This window comes from Coffea arabica, chromosome 4c, assembly GCF_036785885.1.
Source record: "Coffea arabica cultivar ET-39 chromosome 4c, Coffea Arabica ET-39 HiFi, whole genome shotgun sequence".
In the NCBI taxonomy this organism is placed as follows: domain Eukaryota; kingdom Viridiplantae; phylum Streptophyta; class Magnoliopsida; order Gentianales; family Rubiaceae; genus Coffea; species Coffea arabica.
Window position 1 is genome coordinate 10,228,439 of NC_092316.1, and position 22,810 is coordinate 10,251,248.

Genomic DNA, 22,810 nt, shown 5'->3' on the forward strand with positions numbered 1-22,810 from the left:
AAGAGCAGAACAATGGAGTACAAAATATAGAAATACAATATTTTGGCCAAATCCCTAGTCATTAAGCAGGTAAGCAGGCATTTATATGGAGTACAAGAGCAGAACAGTGGCGAACCGAAGGCATTTACGCAACCTGTACATGGGTGGTTCTAAGCTTCCTATGTGTTGACCTACTTGATAAGTTATTTAAATCACTCAAATGGTTAATAAAATTGGACATTGGAGATGCTATAACAGATGCAGCGGAACAGAAGAACAAAACAAGAATAGGCAAGAACAACTTGGGGAAAATCAGATTTTATTAGGGTTGTAATCGGAATAGTTTACAGACTAAAATAAGGTGTATATATATACAACCAAACAGGCTGGATCCAAAAATAGGCCCAAAACAAGACTCAAAATAAAACAGACACAGTAACTAATATATACCGTAAGCTTCGGGGGCGTTGCCCCCGAACCACCAAAACAGCTCAACGAGGGTCGAAAATCTGATTCAAGACATCTCAACAGGAAAATTTATACACACACACATATATATATAGTTCCTTCCAAATCTAACTATACTTGTACATGACATCAAGTAAACATAAAACGGTGGAAATATGAGAACTTTCATCACAACGGAAAATGTGGTCTCTCACTCCACTAGAAATAACACCACAAAAATAAAAAAGAAAGCATATGAATACAAAGCCATTAACAAAGATACGGAGTGGCAATAGCATGTAGAGGATGTTTTCTGTGAACTGTGATACCAGATGCTTCAGTCATGTCCAAATCCTCTGGCTTCATTCCATCAGGCAATGCAAAATTAAATTTGTTGACCAATTTTGCCAATGCAAGTTCATTTACGGATATGGCAAAGTTGATACCCGGGCAAACCCTTCGTCCGGAACCAAAAGGAATTAACTCAAAGTTAAAACCTCGAAAATCTATATTGGAATTCAGAAACCTCTCAGGTTGAAATTCCTCAGGGTTCTCCCACAACATGGGGTCTCTTGCAATTGCACTAGCATTCACCAACACAAGTGTGCCTGCTGCTATATCACACCCCATTATTTTGATGTCTCGAGTTGATTCTCGAGGAACCAGTAATGGAACAGGAACATGAAATCGTAGAGTTTCTTTAATCACTGCTTTTAAGTATCTCATCTTCTCCAAATCATCTCGAGTTATTTCTGGTTTTCCCTGGGTCACTTCTCTTACCTCAGCCTGCAATTTCTGCAAGGTTATAGGTTTCTTTAGAAGTTCAGACATTGCCCATTCCATAACTGTTTGTGTTGTATCTGTTCCACCGGCAAAAACGTCCTGCATGATGGAATGAAAGAAAGTGTTGCTTTAGAACATGCATAGATGCATTTTTTTTAATCTAAATTTCCAATTTCAAAAAATTGGCACGTTTGCATCCAAGCAATAAATTTGTGTCATACCTTCCCAAAGAAAAAGAAAAATGAAGACAAATTAATAATATTCATACTATCGCAATAAGCGTTTCATTACCACATTCTAGACGAAACACTGTGTTGCTTTTCCCTTTAAAATGTTGATTATTATTCCTCTATTTTCCCCCAAAATCCACAGTTCTGGTATGCAATCCAATCTTAGAAACTCAATCGTGAAGTGCAAACGCTGAAGATTTATGTAGTAGAGTTAAACATATCAAAAGTTTAAGAATTAACTTTTTTACACTAACTGTATAGTGATTCTTTTTTACACTAGCAGTTTTGAATATATATTCTATATGTATATGATTTGAATTTCAAATATGAATTTATGATATATGATATAATCTAAACATGTTAGGGTAAAAAAATTATATAATGATATTCTATAAAAATGTTATCCAAAGATTAATAAGGTTCAGTACATGCAAATTTATAATACATGTTATACATTTATATCATCAGAAGTTTAATGTATGTCAAGTTTTTGCATCACTGGACAGATAACAAATCCTTGAACCTTATCGTTTTGGAAACATTAAATGGTTTGAAGTTTAAGTGCATGAAGTTCGGTTAACCCAAGCAAATACAGTGGTGTTAGATTTTTTTTTTTTTTGAAAATTTTTTACAAGAGAAGGTAGTCAAATATAAGGGACAAAAAATGAGTGTGATTACATACATTCATATGGTAATTTTGATGTAAATTAAATAGATTAAGGAGTGTATATAATTCAGAGGTATGTGGTAATTTTAGAATTTTTATAGTGAATCAACCCTTTTTTGTATGTTTATTTAATATCCTTACCTCTCGTTTGGTCCACAGCAATGTCCAAAATAAAATGGTCATTTGCCCAAAATGGCAGAATTAAATATTAGTGTCATTCTAGTGTATGACAAATAAGTAATAATGGAATTTTGATTCATTTTTGAATATTGACTATGATCAATATTTAGATGTCAGAATAGAATACAACTAATACATATTTGACTTTTTTTTTATTTTTATTTTTTGTAAGCGGGAGGACTCGAACCCGAGACCTCTTGCCACCCAACCCAACCCTCCCCCCATACATATTTGACTTAATTATCCTATATATGCTTATGACTTTTATTTTATTTGTTCTCCTATTTTAATTTTTTGTTTACATGGAATTTTTATTTTGTAAAACATAAATTATATGAACCAAAGGAATATCATATAATTTTAATTTTTATTATGTTATCATTTTTTATATGTAATTCAAAAATATTCCAAACAACTATTCAAAAGTCAAAGAATAAAGTATCTCAAAACATTTGTTTACTTGTAAAAAAGAAAATTTTATTTTGAGTATAAGAAAAATTTTATACATTCAATTATTAATTAGGCTCACAAATGTCTTAAGATAGATTTATAAGGATAAACTTGACATTCTGCTATATTGGGTTTTTTAAGATGAAGTTGGAAAGAACTTTTCTTAACGTTTTTCTTAGAAATAGAATTCCAGGAAAAAGTTGGAATAAACATTTCAAGAAGAATGGACTTTCCATTTAAATGATCTATGTCAAACCAATGAAATAGATAAGTTATAAAAGCCTTTTCTTTCGAGACTATTCCTACATGCCAAACAATAGTTTTAGGGTACAGAATGAAATCGATGTTTTCGAAATATGATTAGACTGAACTCGTTTGGTTGACTGATTGAACGAAGAATCAACTTAGAATAATAAATATTTATCATTCAAAATGATCTATAGCAATTTAGGTTGACTAAATGGAAAGAGTATTCCGTTTAAATGATCTATACCAAACTTAGAATAGAATGACCAAGTTATAAAGTTTTTTTTAGGCTATTCCTGCATACCAAACATATGGTTAAGGTACGGAATGAAATTGATGTTTTCAAAATATGACTAGACTGAACTAGTTAGGTTGACTGATTGAACCAAGAGTCGGGTCTGTCACCAGATTTTAGGTTGAAGTAAGTAAAAATAAACAATGAGTAATACTCAGACACAAACCAATCAAATTGGACAAAACTGATAAAACTCCAACAGTTGAACAGGCTAGCCACTAGAAATTTTTTCGCTTTATATATTTTGTATTATTCAAATTTTCTAATTATAGACTAAATATAAAAAATGGACTTTTAATTGAACTAGTGCCCTCCCTGGGTTGCTTATCAGGTTTCGAGTCTTGCCTGGGACTACCGTGTTCGAGGGAGTAGGGCCTCCCTTCTCAGGTTGCATGGGGATTAGTTGGATCGAAAACCGGATACCTCTTGTGTCAGAAAAAAAAAAAATTGAACTAGTGGTTGAACCATGAAGGCATGAACCAAAAGCTCATTTGGTTCATTCAACCATCCGAGTTTAATAATATTGAGTTTAGTAAACCTTACAAACCAAATAGATTTTGATCTTGCACATCGTAGTAAAGGATGCCATTTAATAAGTTGTCACGTCCAAGTCATCTAAACTAAAAAACATTTGTATGATACTACCAAACAAAATCTAAACCTTCCAGCCTAGTGCAAGTCACTACCTTCAAAGCTAGTACTAGATGATTTATTACCAATAAACATAATTCTTTTCAGAATTGAAACTAATTATAACTTCTCATTGTGCGATGCAATTAAAGAGATGGAGAGAGATCTAATTTACCAGGATGATGGCTTTCATATCATCGGGGCCAAGAGCGAAGCCGATAGTGCTTTCCTTATTAACCTCGATCAGAATGTCCACAAAGTCTAGGCATCTTGCCTCGACGGAATGGTCATTTTCAGCCTCACCTTTCCTCTTATTTATGTGCTCTTCTATTACACCGTCAAGAAATTCATCAGTCAGTTTAACAAATTTCTCCACTTTCAAGTCCAAACCATTGAAACGATTAACCCATGCAAGCCAAGGAATGTAGTCTCCTACATCAAAAACACCCATTAACTCAACAAAAACCCTCAAATTTTCCATAATTTTCCTCCCTTTTTCTTCCTCACTATACTTCCTCCCCAGGGCAACCCTACAAATTATATCATTCGTGAGAGTTACAAATATTTCAGTTAAGTTTACAGGTGAAGAAGAACACATCTGGCCGATCTTTTCGATCATGAGTGAAGTCTCTTCTTCTCTAACATGCTGATATGACTGAACCCTTTTGTTACTCAAAAGATGCAGCACACAAATGCTTTTGGCTTGTCTCCAATACTCACCGTACGGTGTAAATGCTACGTCCCTACTTCCGTAGAATAGTCTATTTATAACGCTCGATTTAGGCCTGTTTGAAAAAACCAGATCATGGGTTTTCATGAGCTGGCTAGCTGCATCAGAGGAAGAGGCAACCAGCACTGGCTTGCTTCCAAAATGAAGTAGCATGAGTGGGCCATATTTTCTTGACAATGATTGGAGGGATCTGTGTGGAAACAAGCCAAGCTGGTGAATATTTCCAATAATTGGGAGCTTTGGTGGAGATGGTGGTAGCCTTTTTTGGGGTTTAGAAGCAGCATCGAACCATTTCAAAAGGGCTAGAAGGAATACAACTGAGGAAACTGAGAAACATACAAGATCAAAAGAGAACGCCATGAGTCATATGATCTTGTGTTTGCCTATTAATGGGCTACTCTTCTTATATAATGATAACATCGGGACCACCGATGAATATTTAATTATTAAATACAAGGGATGATTTAAGCCCACACGTTACATAGGACAAAACTATATAGTAGGACAAATTGATTGGTCTCTGATTTATCTTTTGGAGCTATGGTATTCGAATCATGGAGAAAACTCCATTATGACTCATGAGAGAATAACCATTCACATTTTGCAAAATTTTTTACCCCAAGAAAGAGGAAAAGACGTTTAGCATAGCATATCTTTTCAAACGTCAAACATCTTTCGTCCATAGCCCACAGCTGGCAGTTGATTCTCCTTGTTGCCACGTACGTCTTGTCAAATTACTTATGTTACAAAATTTCAACGGTTAGGTCCAAAAACAGGTAACTCCGTCTAGGTTACCACAATCAATTATGGCCATCATTTTGGGTCTTTGAAGAAAATTTGACATGCAATTTTCGTAATCTTAAGTTTGAACTAATGTTTAATAGTACAAATGCATCATATGCTTGTGACTTGTGACTTCTGAGTTTGAATTTTCTTTCGGAATTTTGAGGAACTAATATTTGGAAGCTTTATTAATTAACTTTTTCTACCATGGCACGATATTCTTCAACTCTGAAAATATTCGAATATAAAATGTTACCTCATGAAATGTTTTACCAGGAGCTGATTAAGATGTAATTAGTTTATGCTCATACTGGCTTCTGTAGGTGAGTGTGATGGGATCATTAAAGATCTAATCACGTGATTGAAGGTTATGAGCATAGTTGTTAGGATCATGATCCGCATCGTAGGATCCTACGATCCAAATTAAGACTAACGATCCTGATACGATCCTACTATTTTCAATAAATTAAATAACAATTTTAGTATTTTGACTATATCTTTGTGTAGAAAACTCGAAATTAAATGTCGTTTATTGCATTGTAAACTATATTCAGAGTACTTTAAATCCATATAAATAATTAAGCCCAATTTCAAACCTAGAAAATTTGATGAATCTTTAAATTTGACTCATATAATTTACTAAAGTGAATAAATGATCTTTGTTATAGGTTATCACATGGAGCTAGTGTTTTGTGTCTTTATTATAATATATTAATATGGTTTAGAGCCTTTAGAAATGAGTTAACCTTAATTAACAATATAATTATATTGACTGCACATGAATTACATTATTTGTTACTATATTTATGAATTGCAAACTTAAAAATTATAAATATGACAATTTATTACATTTTTTGTAGGATCTACCGATTCTATGATCCGATCTTACGATCCGATCTTGCAAACCAAAAAACGATCCTAGATGGGATCCCGATTTTGAAAACCTTGGTTATGAGTTTTATCTATAGTAAATTTGGCAATTGTTAGCCCTTTTAAAACTAATGATTTGTCTAACTCGTTGGATAATCAAAAGATTTTGCTTTGACTTTGTTTTGTGGGATAATAACTGAAACCTCCCTAGGTTGTGGTATCCCTAACTACTCATGCAAGTGCTATTTTTGGATCATTTAGTACTACATCTAGGCTAGTTATGGTGTAATTTCCTTAAACATGTGAAACCTACTTTCGTAGTGAATCAACTATACTCATAACTAATCCATACCTATTTTCATGGTTATGAAATTAGTTACAAGTTCATTTCTTCAATGAAATTACATGAAATGAATCACTAAAAACCACATAGGTGCACCTCTACTTTCGTGAGTGTACTCCCTATGTTTAGCACTTCTTGAACTAGTGTTAAATCTCAATTTCCATTGCAGAAACAACACCTTAAATAATCATAATTAATGGTACCAGATTAATCATGATTTAAAGAGTCAAAGTACTAAATAACTTGCTCAAATCATAGCAATCAATTAACCAAATAATAAACACTAACAATCATAGAAAGTTCAACCAAACCCAAAGCTTAAACTTTAGATACACATATTAAACACAAAATCCAGAACTTGTATATTAACTAAATTTGGAATTAAGTACAAAAGATAAAGAGTTGGAAAGGAATGTAACCCATGTCACTTGAGCTCATCACCTTGCCTTCTTCATCTCCATCTTAATCCTAGTCTAGCAATATACAAGAGTGGATGAACTACACTAGCTAAACTATCCTACACTAAAGAAATGGAAGAGCTACATTTCTGCACTCTTCAAGCTTTTTCTCGTATGTCTCTTCTTTCCTCTCTTACAATGAACTCCATCTCCTCCTTTTGCAATGAATTTGGCTCTTTAATGATGAAAAGGTGGTCAAGAAATGAGGATTACATCTCCCTTTTACAGCTGGGAATGTTTCTCACATGTATAGCATCCCATGTGAGTTGGTGGAGGTGAAATTGAGTTTTCCGCGTAAAAAACAGACTTCTCTGACCACAATCCGGCCAGGAATCCGGCCACAAATCCGGCCAAATTCCGGCCGGATTGCTACAGTAAATCTGGGCTGCTACAGTGATCCGAGCTGCTACAGTGCCTCGGATCCGTATGAATCCGAGTTCGGTTCCACTAACCCAGAAACAGCCGAGGGTTCGGATGAATAGTGGATCCGAGTGTGGATCACTTGCTCTGTTTTTGGCCCAACTTCAACCGATCTTTTCTTGATGTTAGAGGCTGAACCAACTCATGTCTAAAACACGAAAGTTGTAGCCTTTTGATTTATCTTTCCAATGCATCAAGAATCACCTCATTTGGATCTGTGTAGGCTGAGATATGACTGAAATACCCTTGCCTGCTCCATGCCTTGTTGCAATTTCGACCAATAGCAATTGACTCTGTACTTCGGCCTTTTGACCTAGAAAACCTTCAAACTGGATTCAGATGTCTTCACCAAAGTTGTAGATCTATCTCTTATCTTCAAATGGGTTCAAGAATCATCTCAATCCGATCATTGTAGCTCAAGTTATAGCCGAAATACGAAAATGTGTCAAAACTGTCAAAATACACAAAATCCCACTAAAAAGTGATAAAAACCTCATTTAATCACTTAAAAGCATTTTTCACCAATTATAGCCAAAATGATTCATATTCTTCCAATAATATAACTAAAGTGACTAAAAAAAATATAAAATATTATACAATTATTACGTAAATTAGTCACATATCAAATTCCCCCACACTTAAATCATTGCTTGTCCTCAAGCAATCCATACATAATCAACTGCAATGATTCAAGAGGTGAAACAATCTATGCACTTTGTCCAATTTAATTCCTCAAGACTTGGAAAATAATCATTATACAATTATTCAATTTACACTAAATACTCATAATATCAAGTAAAGGAAAGATAATTATACCCTAAATTCAACAAGTTAAACTTAATCTCTTACCCTAACTTAATTTTACAAATAAGCAAATCACATAGTCAATTTATAGTCTTCCTCCTCCTATAATCATCTTTTTCTCAAAATTCTATAACTAAGGGATTTATTCATACAAATTTTACTTAAATAGTGAGAATGCCTTTTTACGCGAAAATCGACACTTTTAGGTGAAGATCCCCGGTTACTCAACATTTCACTTATTCAAGTTGCTATGCATACTCTTAATTCAAGTACCTTTTTACGCGAATGTCGACATTTGTAGATGCCAACCCCCGGTTACTCGGTACAAAAATCATTGGAGTAGAATAATTTTTTACTTTCTTTTCTTCTCTTTTTTTTTTCTTTTTTCTTTTTTCTTTTTTTTTATTATTATTTTTTTTTAGAAATAAAGGACAATAAATAGATATTCCCCCTTAGAAAATATATAAGACTAATCAAAGGAGGAGTATAACCTTTTATCAACTATATCAATCACTTATTTATAAAATTAAGTAAAGAGAAGAAATTTCATTAAACATGTAAAATTATAGGCGTAATTTTCCTCACTTTACCGAATATACTTTCTAAAATGTAAAAATCCTAATTGCATAATAAACATTTCCAAGTTAAATGAGGACTAAACCTTCCAAAATACATATAACATTTCAACAATTGGAAGAATAAGGTTGGAACAATTCGCCCTTTTTGAATGAAAATGCAAGAATTTGAAGAACTTTTGGGCCATAGTGAAATATTGGAAAAGATTTTACAAAAATTTTTACAGAGTTTCTCCTTATAAATGGATGAAAAGTCCCTGCCAACAAACCCAATTTCAAGCAAATTATCCACATGGCAAGCATTTCAAACACAATTCCAACATTTCTAAGCATTTAAATCCACAAAATATCATCACCTAGCAAGTAAATGTAAGTTCAATACTTTCCTCCCCCACACTTAAACTTCACATTGTCCTCAATGTGAGAAAAGGAAAATAAATAAGGAGTAAAAGAAAATACTGCTCAATTGAACTTGCGCAATCCGAATCCATGTCCAAGTGATGAATTTCCAACCGTATTTGAGAAAGAATGGAGAGTTCACTTATTGCACCCTGAAAAAGACAAAATCAAAACAAATAAATTTCTTAAAAATAAAAGGTTGCAATCAACAAAATCATGCAATTCAAGGAAAAAGGAAAAATGATCAAGCATGTGGAACCATACAATGTTCAATGGATAAAAACATGAAATGAGCTCATCTTTGCTAATCAAATATGTGCAATAGTATCCAAAGCAAAGGGAAAAAAATCCACAATCATGAACAAAATAAGTTCCATTTATACATTTTGTCATCAATGATCAAATCCCCGCAAGTACAAAAGCAATCTCAAAATGGAGACAAACACACCAAACCAAAATATAAATGACCTTCGTGAGAATTCATGAAATACTAAAAACTATTGAACCACAAAAATTGTAAGTGCATTTATGAATTTCATCAATTAAGGTCATCTTCAATTCACCTCTTCTTTTAGAATTACCTAAGAATTCACAAAATCATTCAATCAAGCACCTTTTCATTCATTAGATAATCTAAATTACTCACATAAATATAAAAAACTCCCACTAAGCTAATTAAAATGCTACATTTGGCTACTTAATATGCAACTTCGTCATCAAGCCAAATTAAGCATAAAACTAGCAAGAATTCACCAAATAAGTACAATAACTGCAAATCACAAAATATAGTTATCACTAACAATCACCAATAGCATCAATAAGCTCAAATAAATGCACCTAACTTCACATATTAAAAATTGCCTAAAAATAGAAAATATTCATTCATGGCAAAATTCAAATAACAAAGTTAGGTAAAGAATTGTTACCTCAAGGTGGTTTTGTGATGTTTAGAGATGAATATGATGTGAAAAACCCCCAAAAAAAACTTACTCCAATTTGACCTCAATTGAGTGATTTCAAGAAGGTAGAACCCTAACTAATGGTAAGTTTGAAACCACTTTAGAGTTGTTTTTGAAAAAATATGAACTATGAAATTCACTCTAGAGGATGGAAGAAAGTGAATTGATGAAGGTTATTTGAAGATTAAATGGTGAAAAATAGTGTTTTAGTGAGTGATGTGTGTTTGAGGTGTTAGTGTGTGAGTTGGGTTGAAGAAGAAGGGAGAAAAATTGTGAGGAATCCGTGAAACGGATTCATCTTACGCTGGTTACTGTTCACAATCCGGCCAGAAATTGGAGGGATCCGTGGAGGGATTCTGGGCAAAAAAAAAATTTTTTTTTTTTTTATACTGTTGCATATCCGGCCGGATTCTTGGCCGGATTTGCTACAGTGGACAGATTTTTTTTTTACAATCCGGCCAGTTTTTGGCCGGATTTCATGCCGGATTTTCGGCCGGATTGTGGTCAGAGAAGTCTGCTTTTTACGCGGAAAACTCAATTTCACCTCCACCAACTCACATGGGATGCTATACGTGTGAGAAATATTCCCAGCTGTAAAAGGGAGATGTAATCCTCATTTCTTGACTACCTTTTCATCATTAAAGAGCCAAATTCATTGCAAAAGGAGGAGATGGAGAGTATGATAGACAGGCTGATCATATTGGACTTACCAATAAGTGTAAGTTCATTATGGACAATCTCAAAATCACTCTTTCACCCTTGACACCTACACAAGTGTATGAAGAACAATTACATTTAAGAAAAGAGAGAGAGAGAAAAGGCAATCGAAAAAGGCAAAGAAAAAGTCGAATGAGGGGAAAAAGAAAGTAGAGACCGAGTTGAGTGAAAAAGAAAATTCGAGTGGAAAAAAACTCAGTGAGGCCGAGAGCTTGAAAATGAAAAAAAGGAGTTTCTATGCAAGTGTGCGTGAGGTAGATAGGACTTTGAATGCACAAAGTCTTCTCATAGTACTTCTGTACATGGAAGCTGATTATTCTTCTTTTTACACACTAGGTCTAACCGATTCTCTTCCTAGTGCAATCTACTCTCTTTTGCAAGAATTCAAGGATGTGTTTCCAGAGAAACTACCGAAAGAATTACCTTCAATTCGAGGCATTGAATATCAAATCGATTTGTTCCTGGAGCAATTCTACCAAATCGACTAGTCTATAGAGCAAATCCGGAGGAAACAAAGGAAATTCAAAGGCAAGTCGATTCCCTCCTTGAAAAAGAACAGGTTCATGAATCTCTTAGTTCTTGTGCAGTTCCAGTTATCTTAGTGCCTGAGAAAGAAGGGACTTGGAGAATGTGTACAGATTATCGTACAATTAATAAAATTACTGTTAAGTATCGTCATCCTATTCCTAGATTAGATGAAATGTTAGAAGAATTGCATGGAGCAATCATTTTCACTAAAATTGATTTAAAATCTGGTTATCATCAAATAAGGATAAAGGAAGGAAACGAATGGAAAACTGCTTTCAAAACAAAGTATGGTCTTTATGAGTGGCTTGTGATACCTTTTGGCTTAACAAACGCTCCAAGTACTTTCATGAGATTAATGAACTATGTTTCAAGGCATTTTCTTGGGAAGTTTGTCGTTGTTTATTTTGATGATATATTGATCTTTAACAAGTCTTTAGATGAGCATGTTGAGCATTTGCGACTTGTTTTAAGTGCCTTGTGTGAAAATAGGCTATTTGCTAACATGAAAAAATGTGTCTTTTGCACTCCTGAAATTAACTTTCTTGGATATATTGTTGGTGCAAATGGCATAAGTGTTGATCCCGCCAAGGTAAAGGTCATCATGGAGTGACCGACTCTAACCAATGTATCTCAGGTAAGGTCTTTTCATGGTCTTGCAAGTTTCTATAGGAGATTTGTTAAAGACTTTAGCACTATTGCAACACCTTTGAATGAGATAATTAAAAAGAATGTGGGGTTTTAATGGGGAAAAGAGTAAGAAGAGTCGTTTAATAAGTTTAAGAATTTGTGAATTTCAGCACCTATTCTTGCTTTGCCTAATTTTGATCTGACATTTGAAGTTGAATGTGATGCTAGTGGGATCGGCATAGGGGCTGTCTTACATCAAAATAATAGGCCGTTGGCATTTTTCAGTGAGAAGTTGAGTGGGGGAGCTCTTAATTACCCTACTTATGATAAAGAATTGTATGCTGTTGTGTGTGCTCTTAAAGTGTGGCAGCATTATCTTATGCCTAAGGAATTTGTGATACATACTGATCATGAATCAATTAAATTCCTTAAGGGGCAGGGTAAGTTGCATAAAAGACATGCGAAATGGATTTCATTTATTGATTTCTTTCCATATATCATTAAGTATAAGAAGGGGAAAGATAATGTCGTTACGGATGCATTGTCTAGAAGGTATATTTTGATCACTAACATGAGCACTAAGTTACTTGGTTTTGAGCACATTAAAAACTTGTATGCACATGATGATGATTTCTCTAATGTGTTTTAAGCTTGTAAACATGCTGCATTTCAAAAGTTTTATAGGCATGAAGGCTTCTTGTTCAAAGAAAATCGGCTATGTATTCCCAACTATTCACTTAGGGAATTACTTGTTAGAGAAGCCCACGGTAGAGGGTTGATGAGACATTTCGGTATTGATAAAACTCTTGACATATTGCATGAACACTTCTATTAGCCTAAAATGAGGCGTGACATTGCTAACATTTGTGATAAGTGTTTAAAGTGTAAGCATGCAAAGTCAAGGAGTAACCCTCATGGATTGTATGCTCCTCTACCCGTACCTCATACTCCTTGGATAGACTTATCCATGAATTTTGTGCTTGGTTTACCAAAATCTTCTAGAGGTATGGATAGTATCTTTGTTGTAATGGATAGATTTTCTAAAATGACTCATTTTATCCGTTGTAGGAAAACAAATGATACGCGCCATGTTGCTGATTTATTCTTCAAGGATGTGGTTAGATTGCATGGAGTACCGCATACTATTGTAAGTGATAGGGATATGAAATTCTTAAGCTATTTCTAGAAATCACTTTGGGAAAAGTTGGGAACTAAGTTGCTGTTTTCTACTTCTAGTTATCCCCAAAGGATGGTCAGACTGAGATAACCAATCGAACCCTTGGTGCTTTATTTCGAGCCATTGTTCAAAAGAATTTGAAGAAGTGGGGAGAATGTTTGCCTATTACCGAGTTTGCATATAACCGAACCACTCATTCTTCTTTTGAAATTGTTTATAGGTTTCAGCCACTAACCCCTTTAGATTTATCACCTATTCCTGTTAATGAATGTTTAAACGCAGATGGTGTCAAAAAGGCAGAGGCTGTTCGGACCTTGCATGAGAGAGTTCGAGCTCAAATTGAGAAGAAAAATGCGCAATATGCACAACATATAAATAAGGGTAGAAAACATGTTGTATTCGAATCCGGTGATTGGGTTTTGGTGCACATGAGAAAGGAAAGATTTCCAGCATCTCGACGGACCAAGTTACATCCAAGAGGAGATGGACCTTTTCGTGTACTAGAGAGGATAAACGATAGTACTTACAAATTGGAACTTCCAAGTGAGTATGGCATAAGCGCATCTTTTAATGTGTCTGACCTATCCCCTTTTGACTTTGATACAGACTTTGAAGATTCGAAAACGAATCTTTTCGAGGAGAGAGGAAATGATGCGGATACGAGTGTGCAACAACTTCAATTTTGGGGCAAGGATCCTTGGTCAACATTGGTGGTCCGATGACAAGATCAAGATCCAAGAAGGTGAAGGGAGCTTTACGAGCCTTGATCATTCACCATACAAGTAAGGAGCAAGCTAAGTTTAAAAATTTAATGGACCATGAAGTTACCTTATTCATTTGTATGTTTGAAGTGAAAGAATGATTTCATAATTGTTAGTTTAGTTGGTAGTTATCTTAAAACTGCCTAATTTAATAGTTGTTTGTTGTTGAGTATTTTTATTACTTATTGGGTCTTATTGAGAAGCCTTAAAGAGCTGGCTATTTTATTACTTATTGGGTCTTATCGGGAAGCCTTAAAGAGTTGGCTCTTTATACGGACCGAATTCCTATTCCAGGTTTATGTGGGCCGAATTTGCCCTAGTTTTAGCCTATAAAAGGCACCTATTGTATGAGCAAAAGGACAAATTATTACAACTAGAAATCATGAGAAATTTTCCTTCAAGTTCTTAATCGAACTTACTCTTGAATTCTTGAGTTTATAGCTTAGCATTCAAATCAGACTTTATCGATTAGTTTGTTCCCTAATCATGGTGTCACTTCATCCATCCTTATTTGCTTAAGGTTGATGATTACGTTTGTGTGTCAGAGGTCTTGAGTTCATGAGAGCAATCGAGTTTAATTTCTGTTGGGAGAAAAGATCCAACTCTGATAATTACAAGGTTGGGAGGTTTTAAGAGGGTCTTCCCCTAGGGTTGCTCATCAGTGTATCTAGCGCACGCCTCTGTTCTGATCACATCAGTAGAACGGCTAATATAGCACAAGAGCCTTGTGCGTTTAATTTGACGAGACACACGCCGGTACAATGCAAAATTCTGTAAGAAATGAAGGAACAACTATCAAATAAGCGACAAGCAATATAGAGGAACAACTATCAAAATAAAGTATGCACACACAACAAAAGAGCAGAACACAACCTCATCATCAGTAGATGCATACATGTGGACCGCACTAATACCAATTAGCTTCTCAGCTTCAACACCCGGCACAATAACATTCATATACCCGATATCATCGTGAACAGTAAGCCTAATCCATGCTTTGCTTTTAAAAAAAAACCATCATGAAAAACTAAAACAAGGAACACAGAGATCCTACAACAACTAATAAAAAACAAAACGCACCTAGGGAAAGCATATATTCCCTGACCACAAGAAAGACATAAAACTCCAAGCGTTGTAGAGTAATCATATGGTTCATAACAATGGGGAGAGGCCATATGCCAGAGCAGAGGGCCAAGCAACCTCAACATGGCCCTTGATCCACACATTTCGCCAATCCTGGAATCGAAACCAGTAAAAACGAAGAAAGCGAAAAATAGGACGAAGAAAGCGAAAAGGCATGACATTAACGAGAAACAGTAAAAACACTAACGAAGGGGTCATAGGACAGGACATCGGCAATGGTAGTAACAGTGAGATCACGAACAGGGGGGAGCAAGACAGTAGGGTCCAAGTAGGCGTGCTCATCAAAAACCAAACGAACTAGCTCAGAAATGTTATCAGTGCACCTAAACGTAAAAACAAAGCGAGAGGGTATACATCAAGGGGAAAGACCTATCGTATACAGCACAGGAGCAAACAAAAGAGGTAACACTTACTAAGCATCAAGCAACCGTGCCTCCAAAACATCAGGAGAAACAAAAACAATAGATGAGGGATGAACAGACAAAGATAAACCTAAGCGAAAAAAAAACAAAGCAAATCAGATACGTACCCAAGAGTAAAGACTAGTAGATCCGTAAAAAAAAAGGCTAAAAAAGATAAAAAAGCAAAACCAACAAAGAGAGGAAAAAACATATATTTTTTAGTAGTCACCCTAACCCTGATAGCAATGATAACAGGCATAGCATGCATTAATTCTCCAATAGCTCGGCCCTCAATAGATTCGTGGTCACCAAATAGAGTCAAGATGATGGGACGCTTCCTACATCAGTTACACAAATAAAAGAACAAGATCATAAGAGCAACAAAACAAAAAGCAAGAAAAAAAAAAGGTAAACAGAGCAACACGATTACCCTTGGTCAACTATAATAATATCTCTTTCGCGGCGAAGGATCCCTTCTACATAAACGTCTCGTGTAGACAAAGAATTAACAACCACCCCCATGACATCTGGGTCCATGGAAGACAAAAAAAAAAGTGAAAGAATCGAAAACAAACACTGAAGTAAAAAGAGAAAAAAAAAAAAGGAAGAGAGAACCTACTTATGAAGTTATTAGTGTCAGCAACAAAGTGAAAAGAATCATAAGATCGAAGGCCAAAATAAAATGGCAGAACAGGAAGCCCAACATCAGTAGCCTCTTTAACAGAAGTAATAGAATTAATCACCCAGTAAAAGGGATAAAGACAAGCTGGGAACAGCTCGGGAATCCGACGGACCTCAGCATTCGATATATAATACTTCCTAAATGGAAGAAGAAGCCCATCCACACAAGGAATGTTGTCATCATACACAATGGCAGACACTTTAATACCCTATTTGAAAAATTAAATTAGACAACACAGCAAGCAAAGAACGACAACATCAAATAAGCATGAACCAAAACACTAATAAAAGGAACAAGTCCAAGAGCAAACCTGCGAATCGCCAAGCTGAAATAAACGGAACGACTTCGAAATCGATCCATGGCTAGCAACCTTTACACGATCAGCCTCAACAACGTGAACCAAGGTCATCCAACCATGTGTAGATTCAGAGACATTTGATATGCGAACAAGCTTAGGTGCAGCAGCAACGACTGAAGCAACAGCAGTAGTAACTCAAAATATTAGATATAAAGGTAAATATATAGGACAAGCATACCCGCCCTCATAATAATAGACTAAAAACATTGTGTAATAATCACAAAAAAGTTTGAGGAAAAGACGGCAAAGGCAACGCAGTCAACATAAAAGCAAACGAGACTGATAGCCGGTAGATGGCAAAAACGTATAAAACATAAAGACCTGAAGATCCGTCAAAAGGCTCAGATGGAATAGCATCAAGCTCGGGCTCAACACTAACAACGAAAGCAGCAGCAGTAGCCATTCTTGCAAAAAAAAGAGGCACAGACTGAACTGTTAAGAAAAGCAAATGCATAAACAGACCGGTGCAAAAGAGAAGTAAAAGACAGCTCAAACGAAAAGGAGATTTAAAAAAATGAAGGGGGAAAAGATAGTACTTCCACGCGGATCTGGAAGACGAACGCACAAGGCTATCCTGAAAAACAACAAAATAACGTAAAACATAAAAGGACAAAGGCACAGGAGAAAAGTCCGACAAAAAAACAACCTCCGCAAGAAGGCAAAAAGCTGGGAGAGGAAGACCAAAAAACTGAATAGGAACAAAAGAAAGGAAGAAAATTCCGACCGAAAACATCTATTCCAGCATGCAAGCGAAAATAAAAGAAGAAGGGAAAAGGCACAGAAGAAAATTCCGTCAAAGAACAACCTCCGCAAGAAGGCAAACAGCTGGGGGAGGAACCCTAGAAAAATAGCACAATCACAAAGAGGAAGAGCAAAAAAATTGAACAAGAACAAAAAAAAAGAAGAAAATTCCGACGGAAGAAAACCTAATAGGTAGGAGAAAAGGAAACATACCTCTAATTGTTGTTGGGTAGAAGAGAAGAAATCTGAGGTGAACGATAGAGGCCATAGATCCAAAGGTTAAAATCCATTGTGTAATACACCCTATTCCAATTAAGAAAGATTCTCACCACACCCATTGATAGAATGTTAATTGTTAGTAATTTTATTGTTAATTCTCCTCTTTATCCTTGCCAAATATTGCTTTAATTGTCAATATATATTTATATTTGGTATTTGGATATAATTTCAGAAAGTGGAGCAGAAAAGTGCTAAAAGGGAACCTTCTTGAGAAGATCTCTCCACACGTGAAAGCTTCTAAAAGCTTTCCACAATCAGCCCAAATTGTGCAAACCAACGGAATTGCTGATGAAGAGTTGCCTTCCTATTATTAAGTCCTGACAAGTCCACTAGCAATAAGAAGTCAAAAGGAGAGAATTCTGCAGGGACCACGTAACATTGATTTAGAAAATGTGTTCTTCTTTTGGGAGATGTACTCATTAGCCATAGGTGGACTTTGATGATGAAAGTAGCTTTTCTATTTGCTTCCTACGTAACTAGTTCTCATATAAAACTAGTGCAGAGGAGAATGAGAGAGGGCCGGACATTTTTTACAGAATCAGTTTTTCTTCTTCTCTTCCGTTTGGGAAGAGAAGTTTTTAGTTTTGGGGTGAAGATTTCTCGTGTGTCTTGTTTTCTTCCGTCTCTTCCATGAGACTAATTTTTATTGTATTAGACTACAGAGAATACAATTCTTATTTTTAATTATTAGTAAGAGATAAATGTCTTTGAGTTCAATTAAATTGCGTGGGAATTTTCTTATGAGGCGTGGCTAATCTTCTCCTCTAGTCAAGGATCAACGCGAAGACGCAGTCCCAAATATCTGTGAGATCTAATTAATTTTACGTGTTCCTTAATTTGTTAATATTTGCATGTTTTCTATTTTAATTTCTATGGGATTATTTTGTTAATTGGATATCAAGGGCCCGATGTGCAATTTGACTTATTAATCTCTTGTCAAATTAATCAATTAAATCCGTAATTGTTTAGTTGGTTAATATTAGTGACAACTAGTATTTTCACATACTAGGAGAACATGCAATCTGATTTAAATAACCCTCGTAGCGTGTTATTTTTAGTTAAATTGTTTAATTATTTATTTTTAGTTTTATCTGATAAAAATCCCCCGTGTCCCGAACTTGAAAAGAATCGAATTTTTTTCAATCCCTGTGGATTCGACCCTACTCACTACTATACACAGAAATTTCATTTTTCTCGAGTAGGTATTTATTATTGCACAGGCTCGACACCTGTCAATTTTTGGCGCCGTTGCCGGGGACTGGCGTTAATCATTTGTTTCTTTTTAAGTTCATTTTTGTTCTAATTTTCTGATATTTTTCTAGTTTATGTCTCGTTCTTCTCGTACAGGCGAATTAATTTTCGATCCTGAAATAGAGAAGACCGCGCGTAGAACCAGGAAAGAGACCAGGCGGCTCAGAGAAGAGCAATACGGTATTGCACCTCAGGGACTTGATCCAGAGGTTGAGCCGACAAATTTGTCTGGTGACAATTCGAGTGATTCAAACCAAGAGGAAGTCACTATGGCAAATGCACGAACATTAAGGGAGTTGGCTGCTCCTGATTTAAATCAGCAGCCATTGTGCATTACTTTTCCAAATTTAAATGATGACACTCCCTTTGAACTAAAATCTGGTTTAATTCATCTCTTGCCATCTTTCCATGGTCTACCAGGTGAGGAGCCCTACAAGCACTTGCAAGAGTTCGACGTCGTTTGCAACAGTATGAAGCCTCCGGGAATTACAGAAGAGCAAATAAAGATGAGGGCTTTCCCCTTCTCTTTGAAAGACTCCGCAAAAGACTGGCTCTACTACCTACCGCCTGGTAGTATCACCACGTGGGATCAATTGAAGAAAAAATTTCTGGACAAATACTTTCCGGCATCTCGAGCTGCAAGTCTAAGGAAGGAGATATGTGGCATCAAACAACACCCAGGCGAGTCACTCTATGAGTACTGGGAGAGGTTTAAGAAACTATGCACCAAATGCCCTCAGCATCAGATAAGTGAGCAACTGCTCATTCAATATTTCTATGAAGGGTTGCTTTTCAGGGACAGAAGCATAATCGATGCTGCAAGTGGAGGGGCGTTGGTGAACAAAACTCCTCGAGGAGCATGGGAGCTGATTGAAGGGATGGCTGAGAACTCACAGCAGTTTGGTTCAAGAGAGGACATCCCGACGCGTAGGGTGAATGAGGTAGAAACGTCCTCTATCCAACAGCAGATCTCCGAATTAACATCTTTCGTCAGACAATTAGCTGTGGGAAGTGCCTCGCAAGCCAAAGTGTGTGGGGTGTGCACTGCCGTAGGTCATCCTACGGAAATGTGTCCACTGGTTCAAGAAGAAACTGCAGAATAGGTGAACATGGCTGGCCACGCGCCCGCGCCAAGAAAGCCGTATGATCCATACTCAAACACCTACAATCCTGGTTGGAGGGATCACCCCAACCTTAGCTATGGAGGAAATAGGCAGTCTAACTTTGTGCCAAATAGACAGCAAGGACACCAACAGCAGTACCATCCTCGCCCACCACCACCACCACCCCCTTCAAATTCAAGTCCGTCCATGGAAGAGATGATGAAGCAATTACTTGCTAATCAACAAAAGACGGATTCAGACCTGCAAAGCATGAGAAATCAATTGGGATAGGTGCAATCATTGCAAAATCAAATGAATCAAATGGCTATAACAATCAATCGTTTGGAGTCCCAAGTTCAAGGAAAGTTGCCATCTCAACCTGAGGCAAATCCAAAGAATGTAAGTGCAATGACCTTGAGGAGTGGCAAGGAAGTTCAAGGACCCGAACCGGTGATTCCTAAAGACAAGAACGAGGAACGGATTGAGAAAGAATTGGAAGAGGAGGGCAGAGACAACAAAAATGCAAAGGTACCCTCGAACCCAATTCCTACAGCTAAAACTAATCCACCTCCCTTTCCTAGCAGGTTAGAGAAACCAAAGAAGCAAGACAAGGAAAAAGAGATCTTGGAGATCTTTCGCAAGGTGGAAATCAACATACCCCTGCTGGATGCGATTAAACAAGTACCCAGATACGCAAAATTTTTGAGGGACCTGTGTGCCAACCGCAAGCGATTGAAGGGAGATGAACGAGTTATAGTTGGGGAGAATGTTTCAGCAATTCTACAAAGAAAGTTTCCACCGAAATGCGGAGATCCAGGTATGTTTACTATTCCTTGTAGGATAGGTAATATTTTGATTGGAAAGGCCATGTTAGATCTAGGAGTCTCGATTAATGTCATGCCAAAGTCCATTTATGCTTCATTGAACTTAGGCCCTTTGAAAGAGACTGGGATAATAATCCAATTAGCTGACAGGACCAATGCATACCCTGACGGGTTGATTGAAGATGTTTTGGTAAAAATTAACGAATTGGTTTTTCCAGCTGATTTTTATGTGCTCGACATGGAGGATGAACACTCCCGTGATCCATCACCTTTGTTGTTAGGTAGACCCTTTTTGAGCACAGCCCGAACCAAAATTGATGTTAATAAGGGTACTTTGTCTATGGAATTTGATGGTGATAATGTTCATTTTAACATTTTTGAGACCATGAAATATCCATCCGATTCAAATGTTGGCTCTGTTTTCTCGGTAAATGTTATTGACCCTGCTATACAGAAGGTTTTTGAAATTGAAGGCAGGGATGAGCTAGAGGTCGTTCTGACCAGGCACTTCGAGTCCGAAACGACCTCTGGAGTAGAGTTGAGTGAAGAGTTTAAATGCGTGATTGGATCGTTGCAAACGTTACCAACCACGAAGACAAGGTATGATCTCGCACCCATTTTTATACCTGAACCTCACAAAAGGTTACTTCCATCTGTGGTGCAGGCACCTATCTTGGAACTGAAACCGCTGCCGAAACACCTGAAGTATGCATACTTGGGTGAAGGGGAGACACTTCCAGTGATCATCTCCGCGGGTTTATCAAAGGTTCAAGAAGAGAAACTACTTCGAGTTCTTAGGGAACATAAGCAGGCGATAGGATGGACCATCGCCGACATCAAGGGAATTAGCCCCGCGGTGTGTATGCACCGAATTCGACTCGAAGAAAATGCTAAACCCGTACGGCAAGCTCAACGGAGATTAAATCCTCTCATGATGGAGGTCGTAAAGAAAGAAATTTTAAAGCTGCTGGACGTTGGAATTATATTTGCAATATCAGACAGCCCATGGGTAAGTCCAGTACAGGTGGTCCCAAAGAAGGCAGGGGTGACAGTGGAATCAAACCAAGAGAGTGAGCTCGTACCAATTCGAAAGTCCACCGGATGGCGACAGTGTATCGATTACCGAAAGCTAAATGCCGTCACAAAAAAGGACCATTTCCCCCTCCCTTTCATTGACCAAATGGTGGAGCGATTAGCATGTCGAGCTTACTATTGTTTCTTGGATGGATTTTCAGGTTATTTTCAAATTGCCATCGCACCCGAAGACCAAGAGAAGACTACTTTCACCTGCCCATTTGGAACATTTGCATACCGAAGAATGCCATTTGGATTGTGTAATGCACCTGCTACCTTCCAAAGATGCATGGTAAGTATCTTTTCAGAATATGTTGAGAAGATTATTGAGGTTTTCATGGACGATTTCAGTGTATATGGTGAAAGTTTTGAAAACTGTCTAGATAACCTGAAATTGAACTTAGTAAGGTGTATAGAAACTAATCTCGTGCTTAATTGGGAAAAATGTCATTTTATGGTTGAACACGGGATAGTTTTGGGTCATGTTGTATCATCTACAGGTATTGAGGTTGATAAGGCAAAAATAGATGTTATATCTACTTTACCTTACCCCGCGAGTGTGCGGGAAGTTCGTTCTTTCTTGGGTCACGCAGGTTTCTATAGAAGGTTCATCAAGGACTTCTCAAAAATTAGAGCACCCTTGTTCCAACTTTTGCAAAAAGATGTATCCTTCGAATTTGATGAAACATGTAAGGGGGCATTCAATAAGTTAAAGGAGTTATTGACCACCTCACCTATTATCCAACCCCCTGACTGGAACCTCCCATTCGAAATCATGTGTGACGCCAGCGACTATGCAGTGGGTGCGGTATTGGGTCAAAGAGTAGGAAAGGCAGCTCATGCTATCTACTACGCATCTCGAGCCTTGAACGGAGCTCAATTGAACTATTCAACCA

At 36.6% G+C, this 22,810-nt stretch overlaps 2 protein-coding genes, 1 long non-coding RNA gene and 1 other non-coding gene across 4 annotated transcripts; 1 reads left to right on the forward strand and 3 right to left on the reverse strand.

The window, feature by feature from the left end:
• Nucleotides 1–515: 515 nt before the first annotated feature.
• On the reverse strand, nucleotides 516–5,026 carry LOC113739519 (norfluorocurarine oxidase-like). The gene is made up of 2 exons (XM_027266742.2): nucleotides 4,083–5,026; nucleotides 516–1,308 (listed from the first exon to the last, which is right to left on the reverse strand). Exons 1-2 carry the CDS (start codon nucleotides 4,995–4,997, stop codon nucleotides 697–699), a joined length of 1,527 nt encoding a protein of 508 aa, XP_027122543.1. The 5' UTR covers nucleotides 4,998–5,026; the 3' UTR covers nucleotides 516–696.
• A 1,945-nt stretch (nucleotides 5,027–6,971) lies between these two features.
• Nucleotides 6,972–10,605, reverse strand: LOC140005261 (uncharacterized). Its single transcript, XR_011813058.1, has 2 exons — nucleotides 9,350–10,605; nucleotides 6,972–7,962 (listed from the first exon to the last, which is right to left on the reverse strand). It is a non-coding gene; the product is annotated as an uncharacterized lncRNA (long non-coding RNA).
• Nucleotides 10,606–19,554: 8,949 nt separating this feature from the next.
• LOC140005421 (small nucleolar RNA R71) lies at nucleotides 19,555–19,661 on the reverse strand. Its single transcript, XR_011813258.1, has one exon. It is a non-coding gene; the product is annotated as a small nucleolar RNA R71 (small nucleolar RNA).
• Nucleotides 19,662–20,337: 676 nt separating this feature from the next.
• LOC140004668 (uncharacterized) lies at nucleotides 20,338–21,136 on the forward strand. Its single transcript, XM_072044799.1, has 3 exons — nucleotides 20,338–20,833; nucleotides 20,948–21,030; nucleotides 21,122–21,136. The coding sequence occupies exons 1-3, from the start codon at nucleotides 20,338–20,340 to the stop codon at nucleotides 21,134–21,136; spliced, it is 594 nt and encodes a 197-aa protein (XP_071900900.1).
• The last annotated feature ends 1,674 nt before the right edge of the window (nucleotides 21,137–22,810 follow it).

What these genes read in the sequence shown, in the direction of transcription:
- LOC113739519 (XM_027266742.2), bottom strand. Translation starts at nt 4,997, where the DNA reads ATGGCGTTCTCTTTTGATCTTGTATGTTTCTCAGTTTCCTCAGTTGTA. An exon ending in ATATGAAAGCCATCATCCTG is followed by an intron (nt 1,309 to 4,082) that starts GTAAATTAGATC and finishes TCCATCATGCAG; the next exon opens with GACGTTTTTGCCGGTGGAAC.
- LOC140004668 (XM_072044799.1), top strand. Translation starts at nt 20,338, where the DNA reads ATGGCTATAACAATCAATCGTTTGGAGTCCCAAGTTCAAGGAAAGTTG. An exon ending in ACCGAAATGCGGAGATCCAG is followed by an intron (nt 20,834 to 20,947) that starts GTATGTTTACTA and finishes CATTGAACTTAG; the next exon opens with GCCCTTTGAAAGAGACTGGG.